We start from the raw sequence: 24,569 nt of genomic DNA, 5'->3' as shown, positions 1-24,569 counted from the left end.
CATGTAAAATCAATAACTGTCACTTGAATGAATCAGAGGGAAATGTACTGTTTTTAATAACAAAGTATTGCATTCTTTCACATTAAAACCTTTTTATTATTAACCCAGCTCATCCAGTGAATTTTAGAAGCATTAAGCTCATGATGGATTATACTTGCTCACAATCTCAAAGCTTAAGTTTTGATTTCTGACCAGATGGCTCAGCACTATTAAAAAAACAGCAGCACTGTTTGTTTTAATTTGGTATTTTGTATACATGAAGTGCAGCTCTTGTAAAGCAAAAGTCAAAGAACAAAATAAACACCTTTTTACTTAATTATTTAAAAAAGAGAAACGAAATATTCTTGAAATTAACATGAATGCTGCTCTAGCCAATGCTATACTCAAGGGTCTGGGACATGAGGAAACAAAGACAAGTAGTTGTGCTTATGGTATTTTTTCCTACTGGAAATGATGACTTCATCAACATGCCTTCCTCCAAGGAGTATTTTGAATATTTTCATGAAGTTAACATGGAATATATGTACTCAAATGTTTTCTCTTAATATCTTTCTTAAAGCAGAGGATTTATTGGATTTTTTTTTTTTAAAGTACTTGTACCACAAAAAACTCAAGGACTCTGTAACCAATCAAGATTATGTAAAACAGCAGCACAGGTGGTATTTTCCATATAAAAGCATATACACAATTTTAAATGAAAACCATGAGAAGGAATTAAAATATCCTTCCGACTTTTAAAGGCCTGCTAATAAGAAAACATGGAGGGTTCCTGAAGGTGCGTCTACCCTTGGATTATAATAGACTTTTGAAAATCACATAGTAAAAACTGGAATTTTATTATACAGGGCATCACTGTGAGTACAGCTCACTATTTTTCTTGCTTTTATCTTAGCTCCCATAATGGATCCAATTCCCCTACTATACTTTCTTATCAATGCCATGCATTACTTGATAAGCAAAAGCATTTGTACAAAATGAAAAACTTCTGAAAAATAAAAGAAGTATCCAAACAAAAACAGATACCTTTAAACTGTCAAAAAGGCATGCTTTCTGCGAGCAAAGCAATTAATGCTTTTTCTTTCTTCCTGTATACCCCAGGATCGTAACTACCAAACACTTTCACTGAAAGTTTTGGTACTAAGACAGTATCTTCAAATGTTTGCAACTGACAATATTCTTTGTAGGTACAGAAATCCATTGAGAAAAAGAAAAAAAGAAAAAAGGAAAAAAGAAAAAGGAAAAAAAGGAAGAAGGAAAAAGAAAATAAAAAAGAGAAGAAAAAAAAAAAGAAAAAAGAAAAGAGTTGCATAAGGTAAATAGTAAGAATTCATTGCAAGTCAGTAAGTTACACCAAGAAGAACAGAAGTTATTATGAATGTATTTACACAACTGTTAAAGTACACAAATACAGTGGTAGTACAAATGAAGTGCTTTGAGATACTGGTTTATACACAGGTTTATATAGACACTGTAACTATTTTCTGCATGATGGAATTTAACTATTGTGAGGACAAAAACTGCCCACAAGTGAGTACAATTCTAGAAGTCTGCAGTCAACTTTTAAGTATAGTACAGCAATCTAATGGTCCAGATACATAGGAAATAAAGAGGCTGCTTTTTTAAGTCCCTCAAACATTACACTATTAACCACAGATATTTACAAGGAAAGCACAGTGAAGTGTAAAACTGCTCAAATGGTAGTGCACATGCCTAAAATACCAAAGTTTATAGTAACTGAGGAAATAATTCTCTTATGCAAACTTACCAATCGATCAAATTCTCGAGCTTTTCCACTATACTCTCCCCAAACACACATTTCCCCCAGTCTGACCCAGAGTACACACAAGCAAATAGCTAATGTTATGAAAGCATCCGAAGAAGAAGAATAATACTTGGTACGTGGACTTTTGAGAGGGACAAAAAAGAATTTGTAAACACCCAAAAAATAAGAAGTACTTTCCATAAAATCTGAAGACCAAAATACCTTTAAAAATTGTCTCAATTTCTCAAAATACCTAACTGTTCAAACAAAAATCTCTGCACATACTTTCCAGCACAGAACTTCCCATAATTTCAGTCGTAAGAGTTCTGGTACTGTTCCAAGTACCGTAACGACAGAACACATAGTTTTACGAGACCATTTATAGAAACAGACAGTATGAAGAATTTCCCATATTTCATAACCAACAGGAGCCAACAACACCTGCAACAACCTGAGCATGTTGAGTCATTCATGCCTAGATAATTACTCTGGGCATTCTCAGGTTCAATATACTTAAGAATTAAATATTATATGCATCTGAATTGTAAATATTATCAGAATTTTATGGCAAGAATAGGTTACTGTGTTTGTGGGGGTGTTTAGGGTTTTTTTGGGTTTTTTTGGAGGGGTTTTTTGGATAAGAATTCTTTTTTGAGTCTCGGCATGTAACAGAAGGCCTAAATAAATGTATTTATTTATAAACATGTGGATACTGAATGAAACATGCAAATTCATTGAAGATTCAGCAGCAATGTCTATTTTGCACTTGTAATAGTCTCCAAGCTAACCAGCCTCAGAGAAACAAAATTTTCTGAGTAAAAGCAATGTTTCAAAGTATCCATTCACCCAAACTAAGCAGAGAGACAAACAAACTTTCTAATTCTAAATCCCTCAAACGTCAGTCTTTCACTTTGTTCTTAATGTTCTTTACAAAAAAGAAATTCATCATTACAATCTCTACTATACTTAAGACTCTCCTGCAGGGTATTTAGTTATCCTCTTCTATGAAACACAATGAGTATTAAAAAATTCATTTGTGCTACACAGAAAGTTAAATGTCCAGTGTGAATGAAGACAGCAAACAGCAAAATAAACTTCTAACAGTTTTAAAAACTTCAAGAAAAAACCGACTCAGAATGGGACAATACATGAAAGTAAACAATTTAAATAGCAGTAGATGGTTTTGATTCATTTACATGTTCCCTGGCAGACTAATCTTTTAAACAAGAAATTTCAAGTCTTTACCTTTAGTTCAGGATTGTTTATACTCTACATTTTTAAATCAGACAAAAGCAAGAGTTCTTTACAGAGAAGTAAGCCAATAATTTTAGCAAAATGATACAAAAAACTTTCTTAAACCAAGTAAAAGATTTATAGTTACAGTAGAATAATAAAAAGGGAGTAAAGTCTGCCGCCTGTGGAGGGAAAACTGAAATGGCCATCCAGTAATAGGCGGTGAACTCTGTAAACCATCTTTCTTTTCCAGTCCTGTTACCACAGGGTTCTCTTAAGGTCATTGGGTTTCTGGCAAAAGCGTCCTGTAATGGCAGCTGCTGGAGTCTCTGCATGTTCCTCCAAGAGCCTTTTAGGTCACTTGGAGAACTCCAATTTCCGCTCTAGTTTAGGGTATATTTGCTAGTAAAGCCATTGGTAACATGGGAGATCAGCCATGCATTATCTGCCCTCCATGGCAAAATAATTTTCATCGGTGCACAGCAGACTGGAGAACACTGGTAGTAACCCGAGCAGGAATCTACCAAAGCCAAAAAACAAGACAACATCAGCACATATCCTTCCAGTTAACATACAACTGTCTCACAATGTACCTTTAAATTATTAATTGCCAAAATTTAAGTGTGTGAATTTAAAATCCAATGAGAAATACAATATTTCACACCCACCTGTAGCTACACAAAGTTCCCTATAATTTTCCTCTTTTATTATAAGTTAACATGGAAAATTCACCTTTCCAGCCAGAGGGGATGTTTTCAAGAAAATTAGACAAAGCATAAACGTGTGCAGAAGAAAGAACCAACCAGATGGAAACACTATGAATGCACAGTAATAAACTCAATGGATAATTAATTTTTAAAAATATTAAGAAGGTAAAAAAGAAATTAATTATTTTCAATAGCTTTTCACTTTCCATAGGACACAGTGTTAAAAGATACTTCTTGTATTTCCATAGCTTGATCTACTGAAGTAAGTGTAGCATTATTTCTTACCACTTTCACGGTGAAAGTGAAAAACAACCATACATCTCTGCAATGTAAGAAGCGAGAAACATCTAAGTAGCTGGATCAATATTCAGTATTTGTTTCAGTTGTGAACAGCTACAAATACTAAGGCATACAGTATAGGCCAACCAACGCAGGAACAACCCAGACCAGAACGTGCCTGTCTCCTGCATACAGGCTTTTCAATGCAAAGCTTTAGGTTTGCTTTTTTGCATTTTTTTAATATCTATTTGTTAAACTAAGATCTGATAACTGGTCTTTAAAGTGTTAAGCTGTCATTTAGTTGGATCTTTTTAATGCTATAAGCTGTTCATGAAGCAGGTTGTGCAGAGTCAGCCAAGCACACAAAGCAGAAGGAGAAAACAGAAGAGAAATAGCAGGATTCTTCACCAACTAGAGATAGAGAATTAATGCAAGCTTAGGCTTTATAGAGAAAGTGAGACATCAGACAAGAGTTATACAACAGAATTTATTAAGGAACAGAAAAATCTCACAGCTTTTTTTTAAATAAGTAGCAAATGAAAGAAGCTCTTGAAATACTTAAGAAAAGTATCCCTCAGCCACTAAGGTTCTGATTCCAACTGAAAGCTGTTATTTCACATATGAAACCTGTTAATGCCAAAAGCAGAACAGACTAAAAAGCCAAAAGCTGCACACAGAAAGGCAGAAACTTCTATTGCACTGAACAGTGGAAAGGACTTCATAATACCTAAATTCAAGTCTGTCTACCTCTGAGATGCTCATGGTCGATATTCCTGTTAGTATGTGAATGGTTTTTTTTAAATACAGATCTGAACAGATCTGAGTATTTTTAAAATGAGAGCTCATAAGGCATGGAGAAGAATATAAAACAGTGAAAAATGGACACGGCTGTAATAGAACATTCCATTCACGAAAAGACAAGACAGAACCTCATTTGAGCAATACTGTTAATTGAATCTTTGTACAGGTATTTTGCTTTAATGATTCTGAAGCAGATCTGGTTTTTAATGGAAGACATACTGCTCCATCAATATCCTTGGAAAGATACGTAATTCTAATACATTCTAAAATTCCAACTTGGTTATTTTACTTTATTGTTGATACTTGAACAATTTAAGGGACCTTTTAGGTCATTATTATTGTCAACTCTGCTTAAGAGTCCAAGTGGAACAGCAGCAATAACTCAGCTTTTGGAAAGACATTTACTTTTAAGTTAGAGAAAAATCAATGCTTCATCAAGCATCTGACCAGAAGGCACACATACAGCTATGAGATCACATAAGTAGAAGAAGCAAAGTCGGACGTTTCCAAAGAGTTTTTTCCCAACCCCATACAAAGTTTTCGTGTCTAATGAGAAGCACTCACCCAGTGCTGCCTTCCAACGAAAGGAGACGAGCAGCTACTTGCCATGATGTTCGAAAGGAATGCTATTCTGAGGTAGGGGAAAAGACAGCAATTTTTAACAGTTCCTCTGCCCCAATATATAAAGATGTCTTAACAAAAATCCAACCTGATCTTGCAGTAGCAACTCTATATTTTGAGAAGCTCTGAATTCAGACTTCTATAAGACATTTCCATCATATTAAGAGGCACGTAAAAGAAACAAATCATTAATCCTCAAAGGAAGCTGACAAGGTCAGAAGAACAACGCAGAGTATGATGCCTATTAAGATGGATATGCGGAGAAAGATTTGTGGATGCAGAAATGGAAAATGAAGAAAGCACTGGAAGTATGGCACAACACTTAAGTTATTCAATGCCAGTGTTGGCTATAATCTTCTAAAAACTTCTTCCATCAAAGAGACTTAATCAAATACTTCTTTGTGCAGCATTTCAATCCCTCCTTCCAGCTACAGAGAATACCTCTATTACCAATAGGAATTTGCCATAGCTTTAACTGTTGGGTGCTGAACATGCTACATTCAAGAAAAAAAAATTAACTTACTGTGTAACCACGAGCAGTCAGACTGAACCTTTTGTTGAAGGAAATGAAGACTACTCACCCATAACTAGACTCTTGAGATGATCACTGCTTTCAGGATGCAGTCTGTGCATGTGGACCAGCAGAACTGATTCAAAGTAGTTTTTACTAGAATACTCATTACCTCATTTACTACCTCCTTTACTACGCCTCTTAATGTTTAAAAACTTTGTGAAAAGAAGACTTAAGGAACAATTCACTTAGAGAGTTTAAGAGCAGAAGGATCTTTTAACAGCTGGTATGATTTTACACGTTGCATACAGACCTGTAATTTAGGCTTGCTTTAAACTTCAACACACCACTTAGAAATGAATCCAGTATCGATGCAAAGGCGGAGAGGAGAGATGATCTCCTTATTTTAGAAGTTGTTTCAGTAGGTAACTACTTTCACTTAGACCTCTGTTTTGCCTTTCTTTACTTGTGAGTGGTTTTAATTTTATGCAATAGGTTCTTCATGTGCTTTCTCCTTAAACATTAATTCCTGCTAAAATCATTGTGTCTCAAACACTACACCAACTCACCCAAGACATTTTCTTAGCTTTTTGTACAAACTGAAAAAGTAGATTTGAAACTCTTACACTGTACAATCTGTTCCCCAATTCATCTCACTAATGACACAAAATAACATCTCCACTTCTGTTCATTACTGTATCATACATAGATTCAAGGAGGAAACTACACTAACTTCTCCAACATTACACCTGCCTCCTCAGTCATTACTTACCACATACAGAGTTCCCCCTACAGGAAAACAGCCTCCACTTCTTCATCCTAACCAGAATTTGGAGTACTGCAGAAATATACATTTGAACAGACTGTGCTCATCCACTCAGCTCTCACTGATGTTTATCACTGTGAACTCACAACTTGCAGGTTTTTTTGCTGTTGCATTCACTTCATATAATCCACAAATGTACTGAATAACATGTGCCATAGAATTTACATAATTTCATTAGAAACACTTAAGTTTCACGAACCATTTCATAGACACAGCACTTGTTACTCCAATAAATGCTCAAATGTTTGTTACTTACTGTTAGAAACTGTATGTCTTTTTTAAGGACAATGACTTAGGTGCTATGAAGACACCATCTTGGATGCTGGGAATGATACCTATTTTGCTATGCTTACCAATTACCGCTTTTCCACAAGCATTAAATTTCTCCGAGAATGCCTAGTTTTCATAAGAGAACTCCGGTTCCTATTATTTGCATTCACAGGCTTAGTTTTTCAGTTTTTCAATTTCAGTCTGACTTGATCAGAATTCAGTTTGGAAAAAAGAAAGATAAACACATGGAGTAGTCATCTTTAAGAACTCTACTTAGAGGCAAATAACTTTCCTTGTCTGAGTAACCTCTGTACATTTCATTGTCTGGAATTTAACAAGCAGCAGCCCTTCCTCTAGATGAATAGAGGTGGAGATTGCAGATGCACTGTTGTCTTACCAAACCAAGGCATAAAGTAAATGAAATAACAAAACTAACATATCAAGTTATAAATAAGAACTCTAACAAATGTAGTTCTTAACAGAAAATATCTGTAGATATGCATGGTAAATGCTAAACGTTTCTTTCCACCAGGAGTATGGCTTAAGCACTTCCTGAAAAAGGACCTGTGGTAGTATATTTACTTAAGACTTACTAAGGAAACTAGCACACTTGGACATGGACAAGCAATTGCTATTCTTTATGATTCTCTTGATAAAAAGTGATACGGATGACTTTCTATATTCTTACATTCTCCAATCAAAATTTGCTTTAATGACTTTGCCACATAACTTAAAATACCTTAGGTTTTCCTAAGAACAAGGTATAAAGATAATGGGAAACTCATGGATATAACTGTTGAGCTGGCTAACATCTAAGGATAAATTCTGATCACAGAAGAGCTACTTTGGTATTATGAAAACTGTAAAGAGCATAAGCTATCAACACCTGCAACTTGCACCATCCTGCCTGCTAGAGAGTGACAACTGGGAAAATGAAACATGAATTTTCTCTAGCAAGCTCAAGTAGTAGCGTTATAAGCTATAGTCTGAGTAAAGTGTTTCAGTCACACCACCCAAGTTGCAGAAGGTGAAGGCAGGGATTGGGAAAATGAAGGGATTGGGAAAATCCACTGTGGAAGATGACCGGGTTTGGGACTGCTTAAGGAACCTGAAAGTGCATGAGTCTGTGGGACCTGATGACATCCATCCATCCATGGGGTCTGAGGGATCGGGCTGAGTAAATGGCTACACCACTATCCATCATATTTGAGATGTCATGGCAGTCCAGTGTAGTTCCCTCTGACTGGAAAAGGGGAAACCATAACCCCCAGTTTTATAAAGGGAAATATGACACAGCGAACTACAGGCCAGTCTCACCTCAGTGCCTGGCAAAGTCATGTAACAGATCCTCTTGGAAACTATGTTAAAGCACGTGGAGAAAGAATAAGGAGGTGATTGGTGTTAGACAACATAGCTTCACTGAAGGTAAATTGTGCCCAACAAATTCAGTGACCTTCTACAGTGTGGCTAAGCAGTGGTGGATGAGGGAAGAGCCACATATGTCACCCACCCGGACTTGTGCAAAGCACTGGACGCTGTGTCGCGTTATATCCTTGTCTCTAAACTGGAGAGACACAGATATGACACGTGGACCTCTTGGATAAGGTGGTTCTTATCCACTTGGTGGATAAGAAATTGGCTGGATGGTTGCACTTAAAGAATTGTGGTCAGTGAGTCCATGTCCAAGTGGAAAGCAGTAATGAGTGGTATTTCTTCATCAGTATAGGGAGCAGTGCTGTTCAAAATCTTTGTCAGCAGCATGGACAGTGGAAATTTACTCAGCAAATTTACTGACAACAACAAGCTGTGTGGAGCAGTCAACCTGCTGTAGGGAAAGGGATGCTACCCAAAGAGACCTTAACAAGCTTGAGAAACGGGTCTCTGGGAGCTGCATGTAGTTCAACAAGGTCAAGTGCAAGGTCCAGCATGTGAGTCAGGTCAGCCTCAAGCGTAAGTACAGACTGGGTGAAGAATGGATCAAAATTAGCTCTAGGGAGAAAGACTTGGGTGTGTTCATGGATTAGAAGCTCAACATGACTCAGCAATGCGCACCTGCAGCCCAGAAAACCAACCGTGTCCTGGGCTGCATCAAAAGAAAAGCAACCAGCAACTCAAGAGAGGGGATTCTTGCCCTCTATTCTGCTCTTGTGAGACCCCATCTGGAGTATACTGTGTCCAGGTCTGGGGCCCCCAACACAAGAACAATGCTGACAATATTAGAATGAGTCCAGAGGAGAGCCACTCCAACAGGGCTCCAACAGGGCTGGAGCACCTCTCCTATGAAAACAGGCTGAGAGAGTCGGGGCTGTTCAGCCTGGAGAAGAGAAGACTTTGGGGAAAACTGAGAGTACCCAAAGGGGGTTTACAAGAAGGCTGAAGAGGGGCTGTTCACAAGGCATGTAAAAAGTGCATGTAGTGACAGGACAAGGGTGAATGGCCTTAACCCAAAGGAGGGTAGATTTATTTATCAGGAAGAAATTCTTTACTATAAGCGCAATGAGGCATCAGAACAGGTTGCCTAGAGAGGTCGTGGACTCCTCATTTCAGAAGATGTTCAAGGCCAGGCTGAATGGGGTTCTGAGTAACCTGGCCATCTGGAAGGTTCTCTGCCCATGGCAGGGTGGTTGGAATGAGGTGGTCTTCAAAGCCCCTTGCAATCCAACTCATCCCCCCTGCAAATCTCTCTTGCCCTCCAATTGCAACAGGCCCATGGGAATCTGTTCGAATTATACTACAGTTACACACTGTTATTTGGCCACCATGAGTAGATACCAGCACTGGTTCACTGTCTTAAGAACTAAATGAATACAGCAGTCAGTGATTTATTAGTTCTAAAAAACTCAAGAGAAGATCCTGACTAGTCTGCTTTTGAGACTGTAAAGAAGTCAACCAAGTGATCCTATACTTGGAGCAGAGTGTTAAAACGAGCAGGTATGGAATGTGCCATTAAGCCAGACACAGTACTGTTGGCACATATCACAAATTACATATCTGGATGTTTGAAGATCACTCAGAAAACTGCCCACTGCCCTCACAGTATTCACATTCTACAGGCCAGGCAGAACCAAAATGGATCTACAAGCCCAATTGTATTACTTCTATCTTGAAATGCTCACAATAGTGCCACCTGCACAATGAGCGACATGTCACGAACATAGCAAAAACATTAAAGATGTACTTGCACCTAAAACAATCAAGTGGCATCACTGTATTTCGGTGTGTTACTGTTATAACTCATTTATCTGACTGTTAACAGAGACAAAGAGTCTGCGATTTGCTCAGAATGCCAAAGACCTGGCAATACACTTTGCCAAGAAACCATCTTTATATTAAAGTAAATGTTCAGGGAGAAGTCTGCATCACAGCCTCACAGAATATTCAAGGTCAAAAAGGACCCCTGGAAATCATGTAGCCCAATCCCACTACCCAAAGTACATTCAACTAGAGCAGGCAACAATGTCCAGTTGGGCTCCAAGTAATTTGGAAAAGGGAGACCCCACAACTTCTTTGGGCAATCTGTTACAGTCCTTGCCCACCTTCATAATAAAAAAGTTTCTCTGTATGTCTAAATGGAATTTCCTGTATTTCAATTTGTGCCCACCCTCCACTGTCCATTCACTGGATATTGCTACAAACAGTCTGGCTGCACCTTCTTTACATTCTTCTAACAGGTATTTATGCAAATTTGTAAGATCCATAACTATGCACAATTCTCCCCTCTTTGTTTTCAAAGTATTTAAAAATACTTCAACGTGAGAATTTCTGGAAGCAAGAATAGCAGTTCAGTGAACAATTTAAGATGGTGAAACTTGTACCAAAGCCAGTAGATAAAACCTTACCCTATTCTTGCCCAGTCATTTCTGCTCCTGAACTGCTCATCCCTTGTGCAAGCACAAGTATCTGTGCAGCTTTCACGGTGAAGCAACTAATTCAGCTTAAAACACCCCCCCGGCCCAAATCCCACTTTGCTTTTATCACAATGGAATTGTTTCTCCAACCCACTTCACACTTAGTCTTCATTAGAGATATCCACCTGGCCCCCATCTAAAAAACTGTTCTTTCAAGCAGTAAGATTTCATACATAAGAACATGTACTATCCCAAAGTAATTAACTCTGCCAATTAAATGATGAAGCCAAAAGGAACTAAGTTAATTTTTTGTCAATGTGTTCTGTCAACAAGGAACAAGTCTCTGGCAAAAATGATGCAGTTAGAGCTCCTGCACAGTAGTGAGGCATGATGGAAAAACCGCAATAGTCCCTCTAACATATTGCTTTCCCAGAAATGTTGCAGAATGTCTGATTGGAAATTGGAAATTGGCTGATTTCCATTTTTCAAGTAAGAATAAAAGTAAATTGTACACAGCCAAGCCACACACTGTTTGGGACAAGACTGTCAATATGCTGAGGAAGGAATGTTTTAGCTACAGCACAGAGTTAGAAACACATTTAACACTGTTAGCCCTAAAAAGAAAGATTCCTAAAATTTCTTTGCTAAGTCACTGTGAGCAGCAAGGATGATTTCAGTGCTGACTATGAATCATTATCATTTATCCTCCTTCCATTCTCTTCAAGTGAGTCTTCTGCAACATATCCATCATCCATGTATGTGGCCTCTTATTGGCTCTGAATTAAGAGCACTGCACTACAACTTTCTTCACCATTGCATCTTCTATTCTTCCCCAAATGCTTCTTGCCTTTTCTGCACCAATATTGTCTGCTCTGCTGATCTGGAAACAAGATTCACTACTGTCTCTTATTCTGCTTCTTCACGGATAACAGATATAAGAAACTCAGTTAGTCAAGGAGCTAAATCCCACAATAGTATGTTAAAATGCTGTACCTCTAGAATTTTGCATCCTCTCATTGCTGTCAAGGTAAAAATAAAAACTTCTTTACACCCACATCATTCAGGCTAAATGTCAAGTATTTACATGAATGAACATCATCTGCAAAAACAGTATGAAATCACATCAATTACCTGATAAGTTCTTTTGGCAAATTAACTTTATCAAAATCGCCTTCATTTTTTCCAATACGCAGATTTATTTTTTTTTTACCTGCGAAGTTGACATGCGAGAGGTGTCTTGTCGGCCTGTTAAATCAGATGAGGAGATATTGACTGGGGCACCACGATGCAGTCTCATACTCACTTTCCTTTCTCGTTCCATACCAGATACTGGGCGAGGAGAGGTGTTGGCTGTGAGAAAAACAGCATTAGATTCTCATAATGAGAAATGCCATGTTAACACGGTCACTGGAAAAATTACACTCTTGGTGTTTGCACATTAAAATTTCACATAACCAAACGAGGAATCAAGGCCACTGTTTGACATTTCATAGAAATACGAGTATCAATTGCCAGGCAATGAGCGTATGCAAATACCTTTAATCTACTAAAAAGCAAGGGAGAAAAAAACCAAACCAAAAGGCCAAACTCTGCCCAGAGACAAATCGCCAATTAGAGTAGTCTGTAAGCACTTACCCAGTACTTGCTTACTTACCAGCATGTGAAGTTGGGGTAAGTGGAGTAGGAGGAGCTACATCTTGCGTTCCTCTTAACCTGCCAGAAGCAGTGGAGGGTAATCCACGTACAGCTGGATTTCGTGTATGTCTTAATCTTTCCTCTCGTTCCCGCCTTTCACGTTCAGCATCTTCAGCTGCTCTGCTTGCACCCTACGGGTCAAGACTAGTGAACAACTTCAGGGATTATTGAGCTTACAACTATATGTTTGGATAAAAGTACTGAAAAGGAAGAACTGGACAATGTGTGAACTGAAGTTTGAGAAGGCACCAACTGCTTTGGTAAAATTTCTTGAGAACTACCCTAAGTTTTGTTCATACAGCTGCTTGGATAGTCTTCAAAATGCTAATGTACACACATACTGTTATGGCAGCTGGACACCTCCTCAAATGTTGCAAATGACAACATTTAAAGATCAAGGTGGGAGAAAGTAGTAATTCCACAATCTAGCCTGGTGACTGCCCTAAAGAATCTAAGAAGCCTTCCACATTAAAAGCCTTGTAACTGTAATTTAGTTGCCAAGTCTTATAGTGTGGATGCAGTATCTCCTGCCTTTCCTCATTTCCTGATCTTTCTGTCTATACAGTAGAGTTGCCAAGAGGAAAAATGGAAAATGATCTTACAGTATCAGTTAAGATACTCAAAACTGACAATGCAGTAAAAAAACCCAACCAAAATCATTAAAAATTCAAAGTTTTAGAAAGCTATGTCAGCTACTCACAAATTTCAGCATGTTCCAGTCAAATACATAGTCATAGGAGAATCCTTGCCGATGAAAAAGGTTTCTGAATAATTGCCTTAGATAGGAATAGTCCGGCTTGTCATCAAAACGCAAAGAACGGCAGAAATTCAAGTATGTGGCAAATTCAGCTGTAATTAAAGGAAGCCTGTTTTTTATCTTCAGCTTCACACTGGCTTTTTGTAATTCTGAGTCAAAACTACCCAAACCACCCCAAACCTGAAAAGCAGGGAATCTTCTTAACATAAGAACAAGAATAATGATCTTATACTAGAAATCCACTAAAGCAAGCACTATCATGTCAACCCTGAAAAATAAATTCTTTTTCTATCACAGAGCAGGCAAAGATCTAATTTGTCGACAGCACAGAGTACAGTTCTTTAACCAACAGGCAGCGGGGGAGAAAAGGTTTAAAACTTTGCTTGGAATATACTGAACACAATTTCTTGTGGGACATGGAACAGCATTTCTTTGTTAAGGCACATAGAAATTCATGCCTGCTGTGTCACAAAACACACAAAAACTTTATCTCCCAGGTCAGTCATGCCACATTTTTAATTTACAATAGTCTGAACACTTGTTTTTAAATGGCAAGCAAAATCTTATAAAGCAAAAAAAAAAAAAGAATACTGTAGTGCACCAGAGAAAATCAGCAGCATCAAAATACTAGCTTTTGACTTTAGATCTTCCCAAATGAAATAAGATAATAATTTATATTAAGAAAGAAAATCTAACAAATGGCACAAGAGAAGCTGATTAGTCTTCCCTGCCTGTAAACCCCAGAGAAAACACGTAATTCATGAATGTAAAGAAACATGTATGAAGCAACATTTGAAACACATAAAAAATGATGAATTTTCATACAACCCAAACAAAAACTATAGTTCTTGTCATTGTAACTAGTTGCTGAAGCCAAGAGGGTGAAGAGACAGAACTCTTTGTGAAATGAAAATAGTCTCTGATGACGGCTAGTGTTACTACGTTTTAAAACAAATTTAAGTATAATTTTACAATATTCAAAAATGGTTTATTACTGTTTTGGTGTAAATAACAAACTGAGAAACAGAGCTGCTCTGATATGATGCTAGGATACAGCAGAGTTTCTTACGCCTCTCACAAATTCTAATCCATCAGCAGGCGAAACCAGATGAACCTGGGATGATAATTCCCAAGTGAAACAACTACAGTAGATAAGAGATGCATCTGACTACACAATCCAATTAATCCAAGAAACAGTACCCACACAGATAGAGAAAGAGGCAGTTTGTTAAAATGTTGTCTGTTGCCAATTATCCAGCCAACAGGCGCACAAAAAATAGAGCGCAAATCAGGGTACCATGCTACCCTTCCTCTTGAGGGCACTCCAACAGTTGAGACAAGGGATCCCTAGAAATGCTTTATGAACACAAAAGATCTGTCTTCAGCATAGTATTTTTACCACACATGTGGTAAAATCACGGAGGGGGTAAGGAAGGGGAAGAGGAGAGGGAGATCGAGACAGACAGTGAAAAAGAGTAGTAGAATTTAACATAAGGAAAGGAGATGTACCACTAAAACATGAACACATAGGCCTAGTGTCACAGAAGAGTAACTTACAAGGATATCCTTTACACAAAACCTCAATGGGTGTAGACATTTTCTTTTCACTGATACGTTCATATTTCTGCCTCTTTGTTGCTGCTTTCAGTCCCTGCCAGGGGAGGGAGCCCAGGTTAAAATACATCAGTACATAGCCCAAGGACTCCAAGTCATCTCTGCGAGATTGCTCTACAACAGCATAAAAAAGTGAACTCATTAGGTTTCATTTTCTACTGGCAAAACAAAAGTCTGTGCAACAAGACTGTTATAAAACCCTTACAAAAACAAGAGACAGTTGAGAGTTACTATGCCCATGATAAACTCGTTCAGTAAAAGAAAAGCCTATTATCCTTGCAGTTACTAAAATATGTGCTAACTCCTGAACATTACAAACTCAGACTGAACAGACACCTAATATAGACTGAATCCCACCTAATCAAGATAAGCAAGGCCATGCATACTGTCAAAAACAGGGACTGTCTCCTATGCCTCCATAAAGCAACATCCACTTTCACTACAATTACATGCACTGACACTCTTCAAGTTTCTATTTATCGCTTTCCCCAGCTCACCAATTCCAAGATGAGTGTTGATGGATGCATAACGGGCAGTTCCTGTTAAGTTTTTATTTTCACGATATGGAATATGTTGGTGAGTTCGAGCATCTCGATACTTCTTTGCTAGTCCAAAGTCTATTATGTAGACAAGATTGCCTTTTTTCCCCAGGCCCATTAAGAAGTTATCTGGTTTCACATCTCGGTGGATGAAGTTCTTAGAGTGAATATATTCAATTCGACTTATCTAAATACAGAACCACAAAAAAAATCATTGTTGAGAGAGTAAGCACACATCTTTTTCTGACAAATACACTAGCAATTGTGTCTAAATAATGAAAGAGGCAACCTCCCTTTTTATTGTAAAATATAAGAGCATTAAAGAGAACATAACTTTGAAGACAATGGGCAAACCTTTTTTCCAGCTCTTTGCTCGTGTCTATTTTACAAAACCAGGACAATCTGTTTCCAAAAACTTTCTTGGGGAAATTTCTTAGTCTTTGAGCAGTGCAACACCTGGTTTGCAAACAGTGCAGATCCAGTTTTTAAAGAAGAACTGGTAATCACTTTTAGTGGGATAGCTTGGATTTAAAAAAAAAGAGCTACTTTTGAATTTTTTCTCTATTAATAAAGCTTATTCAGCTCTAGATTTTAGAAATAAAATGTATATGATCAAAAAAATTCAATATCCCAACATACTTCAAGATAACAAAGCCATTTCCTACCATTTGGTCAGCAAGTAACAGGACTGTCTTGAGACTAAATTTCCTTGAACAAAAATTGAAGAGATCTTCAAGACTCGGTCCCAACAATTCCATCACCATAACATTGTAGTCCCCTTCAGCTCCACACCACTTAATTGTGGGAATACCCACTAGGAAAAAATAAACCATTTATTCAGTATAACAATTTGATTTATATAATTCATACACACAAATCTTCAAGGCTCTTAAGATTAATTCTGAGTGTCATTACCATGAATGTTTCCATTTACAGTGAAGCTTAGTATTTTATGTTCAGACCTTCCAACATTAAATGTGTGATAACTTCCAGCAGAATCAATAAAAAATTCTAGCAACAGAGGTCTAAAAATAGCCTTTTTTCTTTTCCCCAGAAATCTTCTAGTCTTCATAACTTATCTTGTGACTTTAAAGTATTGAGCATCTTCGTTGGATTTGAACCCTAAGCATTTTACCATCATTAATATGCATGTAGTCTCTAAGATGCAGTAAGGCACAAATCAGGAGTCTGAAAATAAAGACCCTGACAAACCACTAGATAGTATAACTGAAGAAGGCCTTAGAAATTAACTTAGTTTCAAAGCCTACAAAATCACCATGAAATACCTGTCTCCATCAAAATTTGCAATTAATTTCTACCCTTCCTTCATATTCTTGTCTTTCCTTCAGTTCCATGGTATTTGCTGTTTGGCGAATCTCTACCAAAGTAGCACTGTTTATGAGATGCATTATTCATTCAGTTTTACTGTATGATAATTCACCCAAATTTACAGAGGAAGTCAGGAACCTTATTTCACATAAAAATGTAGAAACACTCAAATATTTTGAAATAAACCTGCATGTAGGTAGCCTTATTCAGATTTTCAAATGCCTCACTCTGAGTTAATTCTATGCATTTTGGTGTGAAATGCTGTAATTTGCTGAATTTAAAGGAAACATGTTACTCTATGAAGGCTATTTTGGTTACACGCAGGTGGCAACTGAATGAGGCAGGAATTAAAAAATAACTAAATGCAAATACACATTATTATCAATTTCTAGAGGTCTTATTACCCTACTTGGCATGTACTTGAGATACAGCATGGAATGTGCTCTTTATGCAAAGCATATCCTCATTTAGGAAGAATTCAAGGGACTATGAAACAAACACAAAACTGAACTACACTGGGTTTATGTCCCAGAACTGCACATGAATGTTAGGTTTCTGGAATTCCAAAATATATGAGTAAGTTACTGTAGCAAAGCAATACACAGTAGCTACAAAGTTGCTGCACTCCTATTCTCCACTACTAATGCCACTTTGTCTTTGAACTCCCCCAGCAAGGAAATATTTTTAACACAGAAAAAAGAATACTAACATGCACAACAAAAATTAATCTGATTTTTAAAAGTTTAGAACTGTGCTACCATAACAAGCAAGTCAGGTGAAATGGTCCAAAGCAGTGGTTACCATCTTTCACTGATCCATGAAAATCAGAATTAAATCACTATTCTGGGACCAAACTTTGTTTCACATTGTACAAGGTCCTCCCACTTTAATATTTCGGGAACCATGAGAAACTTTGGAGGATCTTACTGGTTATCATGAAGCGTGATAGCCATGGATTTGGAACTGCTCCTCTACAACCCTTGCAGAACTGAAATGCTGCTCTTCATTTACCCTGCTGCCTTTCCCACCTTCTCCTTATTTCTCAAAAGAGATCCCAAACATTAACTGCCAGGAGGCAGATAGATCAAAGGTGTAAAAGCAGTAAAATCTTTGAAGAAGGAAAATAGTTTGCTTGCCTCCACCCTGCATCATTTTGTAGATTTTACTCTCGATGTGGAGCTGAGGATGTTTGGTTTTCACGCATTCCAACTTTATTGCAACCTCCTCTCCGGCAGCAATATCAGTTCCTAAAACCAGAAGAATTAAAACATTGGTCAAAATATTTTTAAGATGCATTTCCTTTGCCAAGACTGAAACAAAATCAGCATCAACAAGCTCCTTCTAAATGGCAAACATCCAGAGATTAAGTACTTTCAGCCATGATTATCTAAAAATTCTTCTGAAACCTTACAGATACTCTCCAATACACAAGGATTACAAGAAACAACTATTAGACACTGTAGCACAAGAAGCCAAAATTGCTGCTATCCCATTAAAAAAAAACCAAAAAAACCCAGAAAAACAACAAAACTAAACCAAGCGCATCTCCTCAGGGATGTCCTTCCCCTTCCAGTCTGTGGTAAAAATGCTCAGAATTAATCTTTACAAACGTGGCACCCAGACCCACCAACAGAAGAAATACTAAGAATTCAAATCACCTCCTCTTATGCCTTGGAAATAGAGACTACAATTTCCCTAGATCTCAACATAGTCCGGCTGTACCCTGACACCTCATTTTACTTGGCTGGAAGGCAGATTATCTAGACTAAAGAACCTGCAGTCTGCAAAAGCTTTCTTTAAATCTCATTAAATTCTTGTTTTAAGAATAAAAAAACGCTTACCTGTTCACTTTCAAAGTGAACAGACAGGGAGAAACTGACATTCTTAAATAGAAACAGTCAAGAAAATACACACTCTCACAGCCAAGCAACTTAAAACTACAGGAAAAAAGGAAATAGCAAAAGGAAATGTGTGACACTTCACAGACATTATCTCCATGTCTCTCTACTTTAGGAATTTGGCCTAAATATTCTGCTTTACCTCATGGTTCAGGATCATGCGAAGTACATCACCTATGGTTCGATCTGATCCCCACTTTCAAAAGCCTAACTTGAGGTTGTTTTGTTTTGTTGAGAAACAGCAAACAATCCTTATGCACTCGCTTTTTCCATTATCAGGATTGCATACACTTTTACACTACCTCACCTTCCCCTTAACTCTTTTCTGAATTCAAAAACTCTTTGTCATTTCCTGTATCAGTAAATTTTAATTACTGCATATTATCTCCCATTTCTCTTATGTGTACCTTTATCAGCTCCATAATGCCCTTTCAGGGAGTCACACAAAGCAATTGAGACACATGTGCATAAAGGCGTATTTTTCTGCCTACCTATTTTTTCCCATGTTTTTCTTTGACCATTACATTGTACTGACCTAACTTTTATAGTTGCAAAATCCTGTTCCTGTGATTAAGGAGCTACTTCAGTGCTTTACAGGCTTTTGTGCTATCAAGTCAGGAAAACTAAGGCTACAAAGACATGCTAACGTCCCACACCTCAAAGCGGACATGACTTCACTTGGGCAGGAACTGATACTGCATGAAATCATCTGAGCTCATGCAAGACTATGTGTCTTTTTCTACATTAATAAAAATGTTCCATTTGTACACACACGTGGGTATCAAGACGGAGTTGCCAGAACACTGAGTTTCTCTGAGTGGATACCCCAGCAGGTATTTATTAGGCATTTCACACTGAAAATCAGCAAAACATATGAAGCTCATTCGAGAAACAATAAGCACAACTCAAGCCACTGAAAAAACACAAAAGAAAAATAAGGCCGCACATATGACTCTTTTTTATCTAGCATAACAGGTGACAGGATCCTGGATTGTTACTTTGGACACAGTACAGTTGCAGCAACTGAAAGCTCTTCAATATGTAATCTAGTATTTTTCACATTTCATGAATGAATTATTTTGGTGGACTTAAATTAATCTCGGTGAACATCAACCCAGAGATTTGAAAGCATGTATCAGCAAAACAAGGAGGCAGGACTTATCAATACTGACCTCTCCACCACAAATGAACCACAACTCCTGACCTTTCTTGACTATCTCTTGTTCTCCCAAGTTCTATAGGGAGGGTGTAGACCGAAGAACGTATTAACCGATGAGCGATCAACAGCAATGGGGGTGTTTTGGGGTTCCAGTTGGTTTGCCTTTTTAAAAAATCTTCTCTGATCCACAACAGACACAAACTTCCATCTGCATATAATGAAAGACCTGTCTCTCTAAAGACAGCTGCAGTCTTCTGTGGTTGATTAACGCAAAAACTGTGTAGGACGATCAAAACCTGTACTATCAGGATTGAGTCCTGCTCAACGCACCATTAAACTTACTTGACAGACCATGGTCTCGATCTGCTAGGTCACTGCTCAGCATATTTGCTCTTCCTAAGAAGTTTTACCACTTATGAAAGCCAAGATCCTTAGCCTGAACTCCGCTTCCGTGTAAGCCCTCTCCTCCAAGACAAGAGATTTCGTACCAAAATAATGCAATTAATATTTCTGAGCCCAGCAAAACCAATGAGAGTGGCACAAAAATAGAAATCATTCTGCCAAGCAATCCAGTGCTTGTCCCCAAGAAGGGACTTTTGTCTACACCTTAAACCTAGGACAAAAGTTTCTAAAATTTTACAGTGCCCTGTGTTCCACCAAAAGCTTAGCTTCCTTTAAGGAATATGTAGTAATATTTGAGAAGTAGCAGTTCTATAAAAGGAATCATTAAAAAGTAGTAACAAGCAGTAGAATAAGAAGTTGCGTTTCTAATTGAAAAAGAAAGACTACAGTTTTGAAAGCTTCTTTTTTAAATGCAAAGCTCTTATGTACTTGTAATTGTGAAGTCCTCTTCCCTAAGGAAGGCCTTGGAAATTATTTTAATTAGTTTACAACCTAAAACTCATTCTTAAGAAAAATATATACATAACACAAGAAACCATGAAAACACTGCTTTATGACTCATTCCTACTTGACCTCATGCTCCAGGCATTAAAACAAACGCTTACTCTGATCCATTCACTCCTGTCCACTTTTTATACTATTTAGAATATCTGTGTATCAATTTCTTTCATATCTTCCCCTGCAAGGTAACTTAGGTAAACTCCTAAATTTCATTTTCTTTAAGTTGTCCATGCTTATTTATTTACAGTAGTGCCTTACAATTAAAAATTCTGTCCCACAGACCCCCATTCCAAGTTCCAGAAGACAAATTTCGAGGTACAAAGAAGAAGAGGAAAGCATGTGAAAGAACTATGCTCCTAACAATGTTGTTGGTTTCTTACTCCAAAGTAGGGTAAAAGGGAAAGGGTGGGAAAACAGAGGACGCCCCTCCCCTCTACTCTGAAATGTCTTCAACACCCTTGTAGCTGCATTTAAGACAAAACCTGGGGAGTGGAAACAGGCAAAATAGTCAAATCTTCATTTTCAAAGCATAAAACTGAGCTGGGAATGTACGCTGAAATAATCTACAAATTCACTGAGGCCTATCAGGAGGCATGTCTACTTAAAAATGAATATTGACTTCTGAAATAACATTATAAATTATTTTAAAACACTTATGTCTACTGTACAGTCTGAACAATGGAGCAGTAACTGGAATTTTTAAAAAACTGATCACATTTTGTCATCACAAAAAACACAGTTTTCAAACATCTGTTCCACCAGATAATGGTAGGCAATGCAAATGGGACTCTACAAAAGGCTTCAGTTCTTGAGAGACAGTAACTTCCCCTGGAAAAATAAAACCATGCCACCAGCTGGATCTTCCATTCACACACCTCCATGCTAGTTCTATGCCTGAGCCATGCTTCCATGTAAATGGCATGACATTTGCAGTAAGCCTTGAGAGTAAATCCAGGACAATTATTCAGAAATAAAAAAATGTAAAACCCAGAGAATTTATTGCACAGAATTCAGTATAGCATTAATATATAAACTATCATACAGGGAACTATTACTTTCTGTGCAACTTCACTGTTGTAAGCTGCATTTATAGAGATAAAAGTGACACATAAACGTTTATTTCACTTGCACTTGATATTAATACTGTATTACAATCTGATTTATCTGAGCAGTAGTCAAAAGTTTAAATTTTTCAAATCATCTAAGACTTTTCAGATTTTAACTGCTGTCTTAATTGCCCCCCAAAATCCCAATGGAGGCTAACCAGGATTTTTGCACAAGCTTTACGACAATCTTCTATGGTCACATCTTCAATCTCCTATACATGCATTGCAGAGAGGAAGACTCACGTTCTCTGACTCTAGACAATCACATACCTTCAGTTAAAATAGCGTATTTTTCATCAGGCATATGATCTGTCTTATGGATAACGAGTATTTCATTATCTGTAAACAAGCAGCTTTAGGTAACGAATTATTTTGGAATGCCAGCTGTGCACTGCAGGATGTATAGAAAAATAACCCCCACCTCTCATACTGCATGCACTGCCAAATGTACCACATAAACTAGCAAGTGACATTATTTTTATCTTCCACAGTCAATGAACCTTCCCCCCCCCCCCCCCCCGTGATTTGCTGTTCTAGGTTAACACAATTTTCAAAAGCAGAGTACTTGTGTCTACCAGATGGGACATAATGCTCATATTTCTTTGGATTTAACCCACTTCACATGGCTTGAGAGTTTGCCGAATATGTAGAGTATTTTAAAAATACCTGCTTTCAAAATTTGTTGCACCCACTACCTGTGCTTGTCATAAACAATAGCAACAGTAGGCTATGTTAGAGAGCTATAATAATGGACTCGCAAAGAGAATTCTAATCCTGTACGTTTTACAATTGCACAGCGATCACGATTAGGCAATGGTCAGCAACAGGATTAGCCAAACTACGAGGATTATTTGAAGGATTTAAAGGTTTTTTACTGCAACCTAATCACTTGTATTTGTGTCATTTTTTTTTAGGCCTCACAGGAGAATAAACATCCTTCTGATTATTTTTCCTAGTCCACTGCAGCAATATTTAACCCTGGTACGTTTTTTTCCCAAAACGTTTTTCCGAATGCGGTGGGTTGTGGGTTTTCAGGGTTTATATTGTTTTCGGTTTTTTTTTCCTTCCTTGTTTTCAGATGAGGCGATTTTTACCCTTATGCCCATTTTATAGACTCGAATGTTGCCCAAGGTCACTAGACAGCAATGAGAAGAGGCAGCCGAGTAAATCAGAATTCCTGATTTCCGCACTATCCAAATTAGGACATGATGTCAACGAAATATTAAATTACTGCTGCTGTGAACCTAGCCCAGGTACTTGCCCGACCCGACTAGGCCCTCGATGTTCTCCACACAGCCACAAAACAGCCAGCTAAATCCCCAGCGAGCCACCCTGCTTACCCAGGTAGATATCCCCGAAAGAGCCGCTCCCGATCTTCCGGCCCAGCCGGTACCGGTTCCCAACCCTCAGCTCCATGGCGGCAGCTCGGGTCGTCCACGACCCGGTTCTGTTGCTCTGCCCGGCCTGCCGGCTCTCGTTCTGATGCCTCACAGTCCTGCGGTTTCGGATGCCATCGCGGCTTTGGTCTCGCCGCTCGACACTAGCGAGACAGGCAAGACCGTCGCCGCAGCTTCCGAGCAAGATGGACACGGATTCCTGACACGACCGGCTCCTCAGCCCCTCCGGCCCCCAGCCACCATACTGCGTGACCTCACTTCCCTAGCGACGGGGGCGGGGCGCGCTGCCGCAGGGCCGGGCGCGCGGCGGGCGGGGCGCGGATGCCGTCCCGGCGGCCCCGCGCCGCCCGTCTCCCGGTGCTCCGCTCGGCAGGAGTCGGGCGCCGGTTCTTGCCCCGTCTTATTGCGCCGTCCCAGCCACCTGCCGGGCGGCGAATGAGGCCCGCAGTCTTCCCGGTGTGTGTGGCGTCGTCGTCCCCGCGGCCGTCGGTCACCGCAGCGGAGATGAGCTCCGGCAGCACTGCGTTCCGAGGAGTGCCTGTTTGACCGGGAAGACGGAAGGGCGAGGCGGGGGGGGGGGGGGAGAGTGGTGCAGGGACAAAGTCTGAGAAGTGACCCCGAAAATTTCAGGAGAAAACCATGTCATTCTTGTCGGGGAGGAGTGTTGGGATCTCCTCTGTCTCTCCGGGTGAGGAAGAATTTCTCTAAGCGTAGTGCTAAGCAGACCACCGCCGAGCACCGCAGGGCCTGTATGTATAACCATGTAGTGTGTGCACATGTGAAGCTGTGTATTTGTGAAGCCTCATACTGTAAAAGTTGTAAGACATTGATGTCTTAGGTGGCTGACAGCCACCGGAAATACAGAGTAAGGGATGGAGAGGGAAGAGACAAAGATACATCTGAACTGTCATATTCCCCCAGCAGCTGTAAGTGGGAGCTGCAGTGAGTCCTGGACCCATTAGTCCATGTTGCCTCTCTTCTGCATCCCATCCCTACCACCCTTCTCCCGCTGATGTAAATTTTTCTGCTTTCCTGCACCTCTCCCTCTCCTCCAGGCTCCTGTCTTTTTCTCACAGTCTACCTCTCTATTTTCTTTTGCTTTCTGGACTTCCATCCTCTTCCCTACCTCTCTTGTCTTCATCTTCTATCTCAGTCCATTGATATTTTTGTCTTTTTCCATTTATCTGTCTTCCAATTTTTTAAAATTCTATCCATATAACCTCTAGGCCTTTGTGATGTCCCCCAACTTTTATTTCCTCTCTCTCTCTCTGCCCCATATTCCAAATTCACTTTTTCTTTCTTGGATGCTCTCAT

General features: G+C 38.8%; 1 protein-coding gene across 6 annotated transcripts; it reads right to left on the bottom strand.

The window, feature by feature from the left end:
• Nucleotides 1–1,362: 1,362 nt before the first annotated feature.
• CSNK1D (casein kinase 1 delta) lies at nt 1,363–23,521 on the bottom strand. 6 transcript variants are annotated; one of them, XM_053960771.1, is made up of 10 exons: nt 23,199–23,521; nt 17,929–18,039; nt 16,129–16,277; nt 15,422–15,650; nt 14,868–15,038; nt 13,254–13,402; nt 12,513–12,684; nt 12,069–12,208; nt 11,852–11,957; nt 1,363–3,515 (listed from the first exon to the last, which is right to left on the bottom strand). In XM_053960771.1, exons 1-9 carry the CDS (start codon nt 23,272–23,274, stop codon nt 11,931–11,933), a joined length of 1,224 nt encoding a protein of 407 aa, XP_053816746.1. In that variant the 5' UTR covers nt 23,275–23,521; the 3' UTR covers nt 1,363–3,515; nt 11,852–11,930. The 6 variants fall into 6 exon arrangements, with proteins under 6 accessions (XP_053816746.1, XP_053816745.1, XP_053816744.1 ...); XM_053960770.1 differs by lacking the exon at nt 11,852–11,957 and adding an exon at nt 5,347–5,413; XM_053960773.1 differs by lacking the exon at nt 1,363–3,515 and adding an exon at nt 5,347–5,413.
• Between the last annotated feature and the right edge of the window lie 1,048 nt (nt 23,522–24,569).

This window comes from Vidua chalybeata, chromosome 19 (genome assembly GCF_026979565.1).
Source record: "Vidua chalybeata isolate OUT-0048 chromosome 19, bVidCha1 merged haplotype, whole genome shotgun sequence".
Classification (NCBI taxonomy): Eukaryota; Metazoa; Chordata; class Aves; order Passeriformes; family Viduidae; genus Vidua; species Vidua chalybeata.
Note: the sequence above shows the minus strand (reverse complement) of the source record. Positions and strands in the feature narration are given on the sequence as shown.

Excerpts from the sequence above, each read along its gene's own strand:
- CSNK1D (XM_053960769.1), bottom strand. The coding sequence starts at position 23,274 with ATGGAGCTGAGGGTTGGGAACCGGTACCGGCTGGGCCGGAAGATCGGG. Across the intron at positions 12,685-13,253 it reads ACTGGAACATGCTGAAATTT|GGTGCAAGCAGAGCAGCTGA; the intron begins GTGAGTAGCTGA and ends CTTGACCCGTAG. Across the intron at positions 3,516-12,068 it reads CTCGCATGTCAACTTCGCAG|ATTCCTGCTCGGGTTACTAC; the intron begins GTAAAAAAAAAA and ends TGGCTTTGGTAG.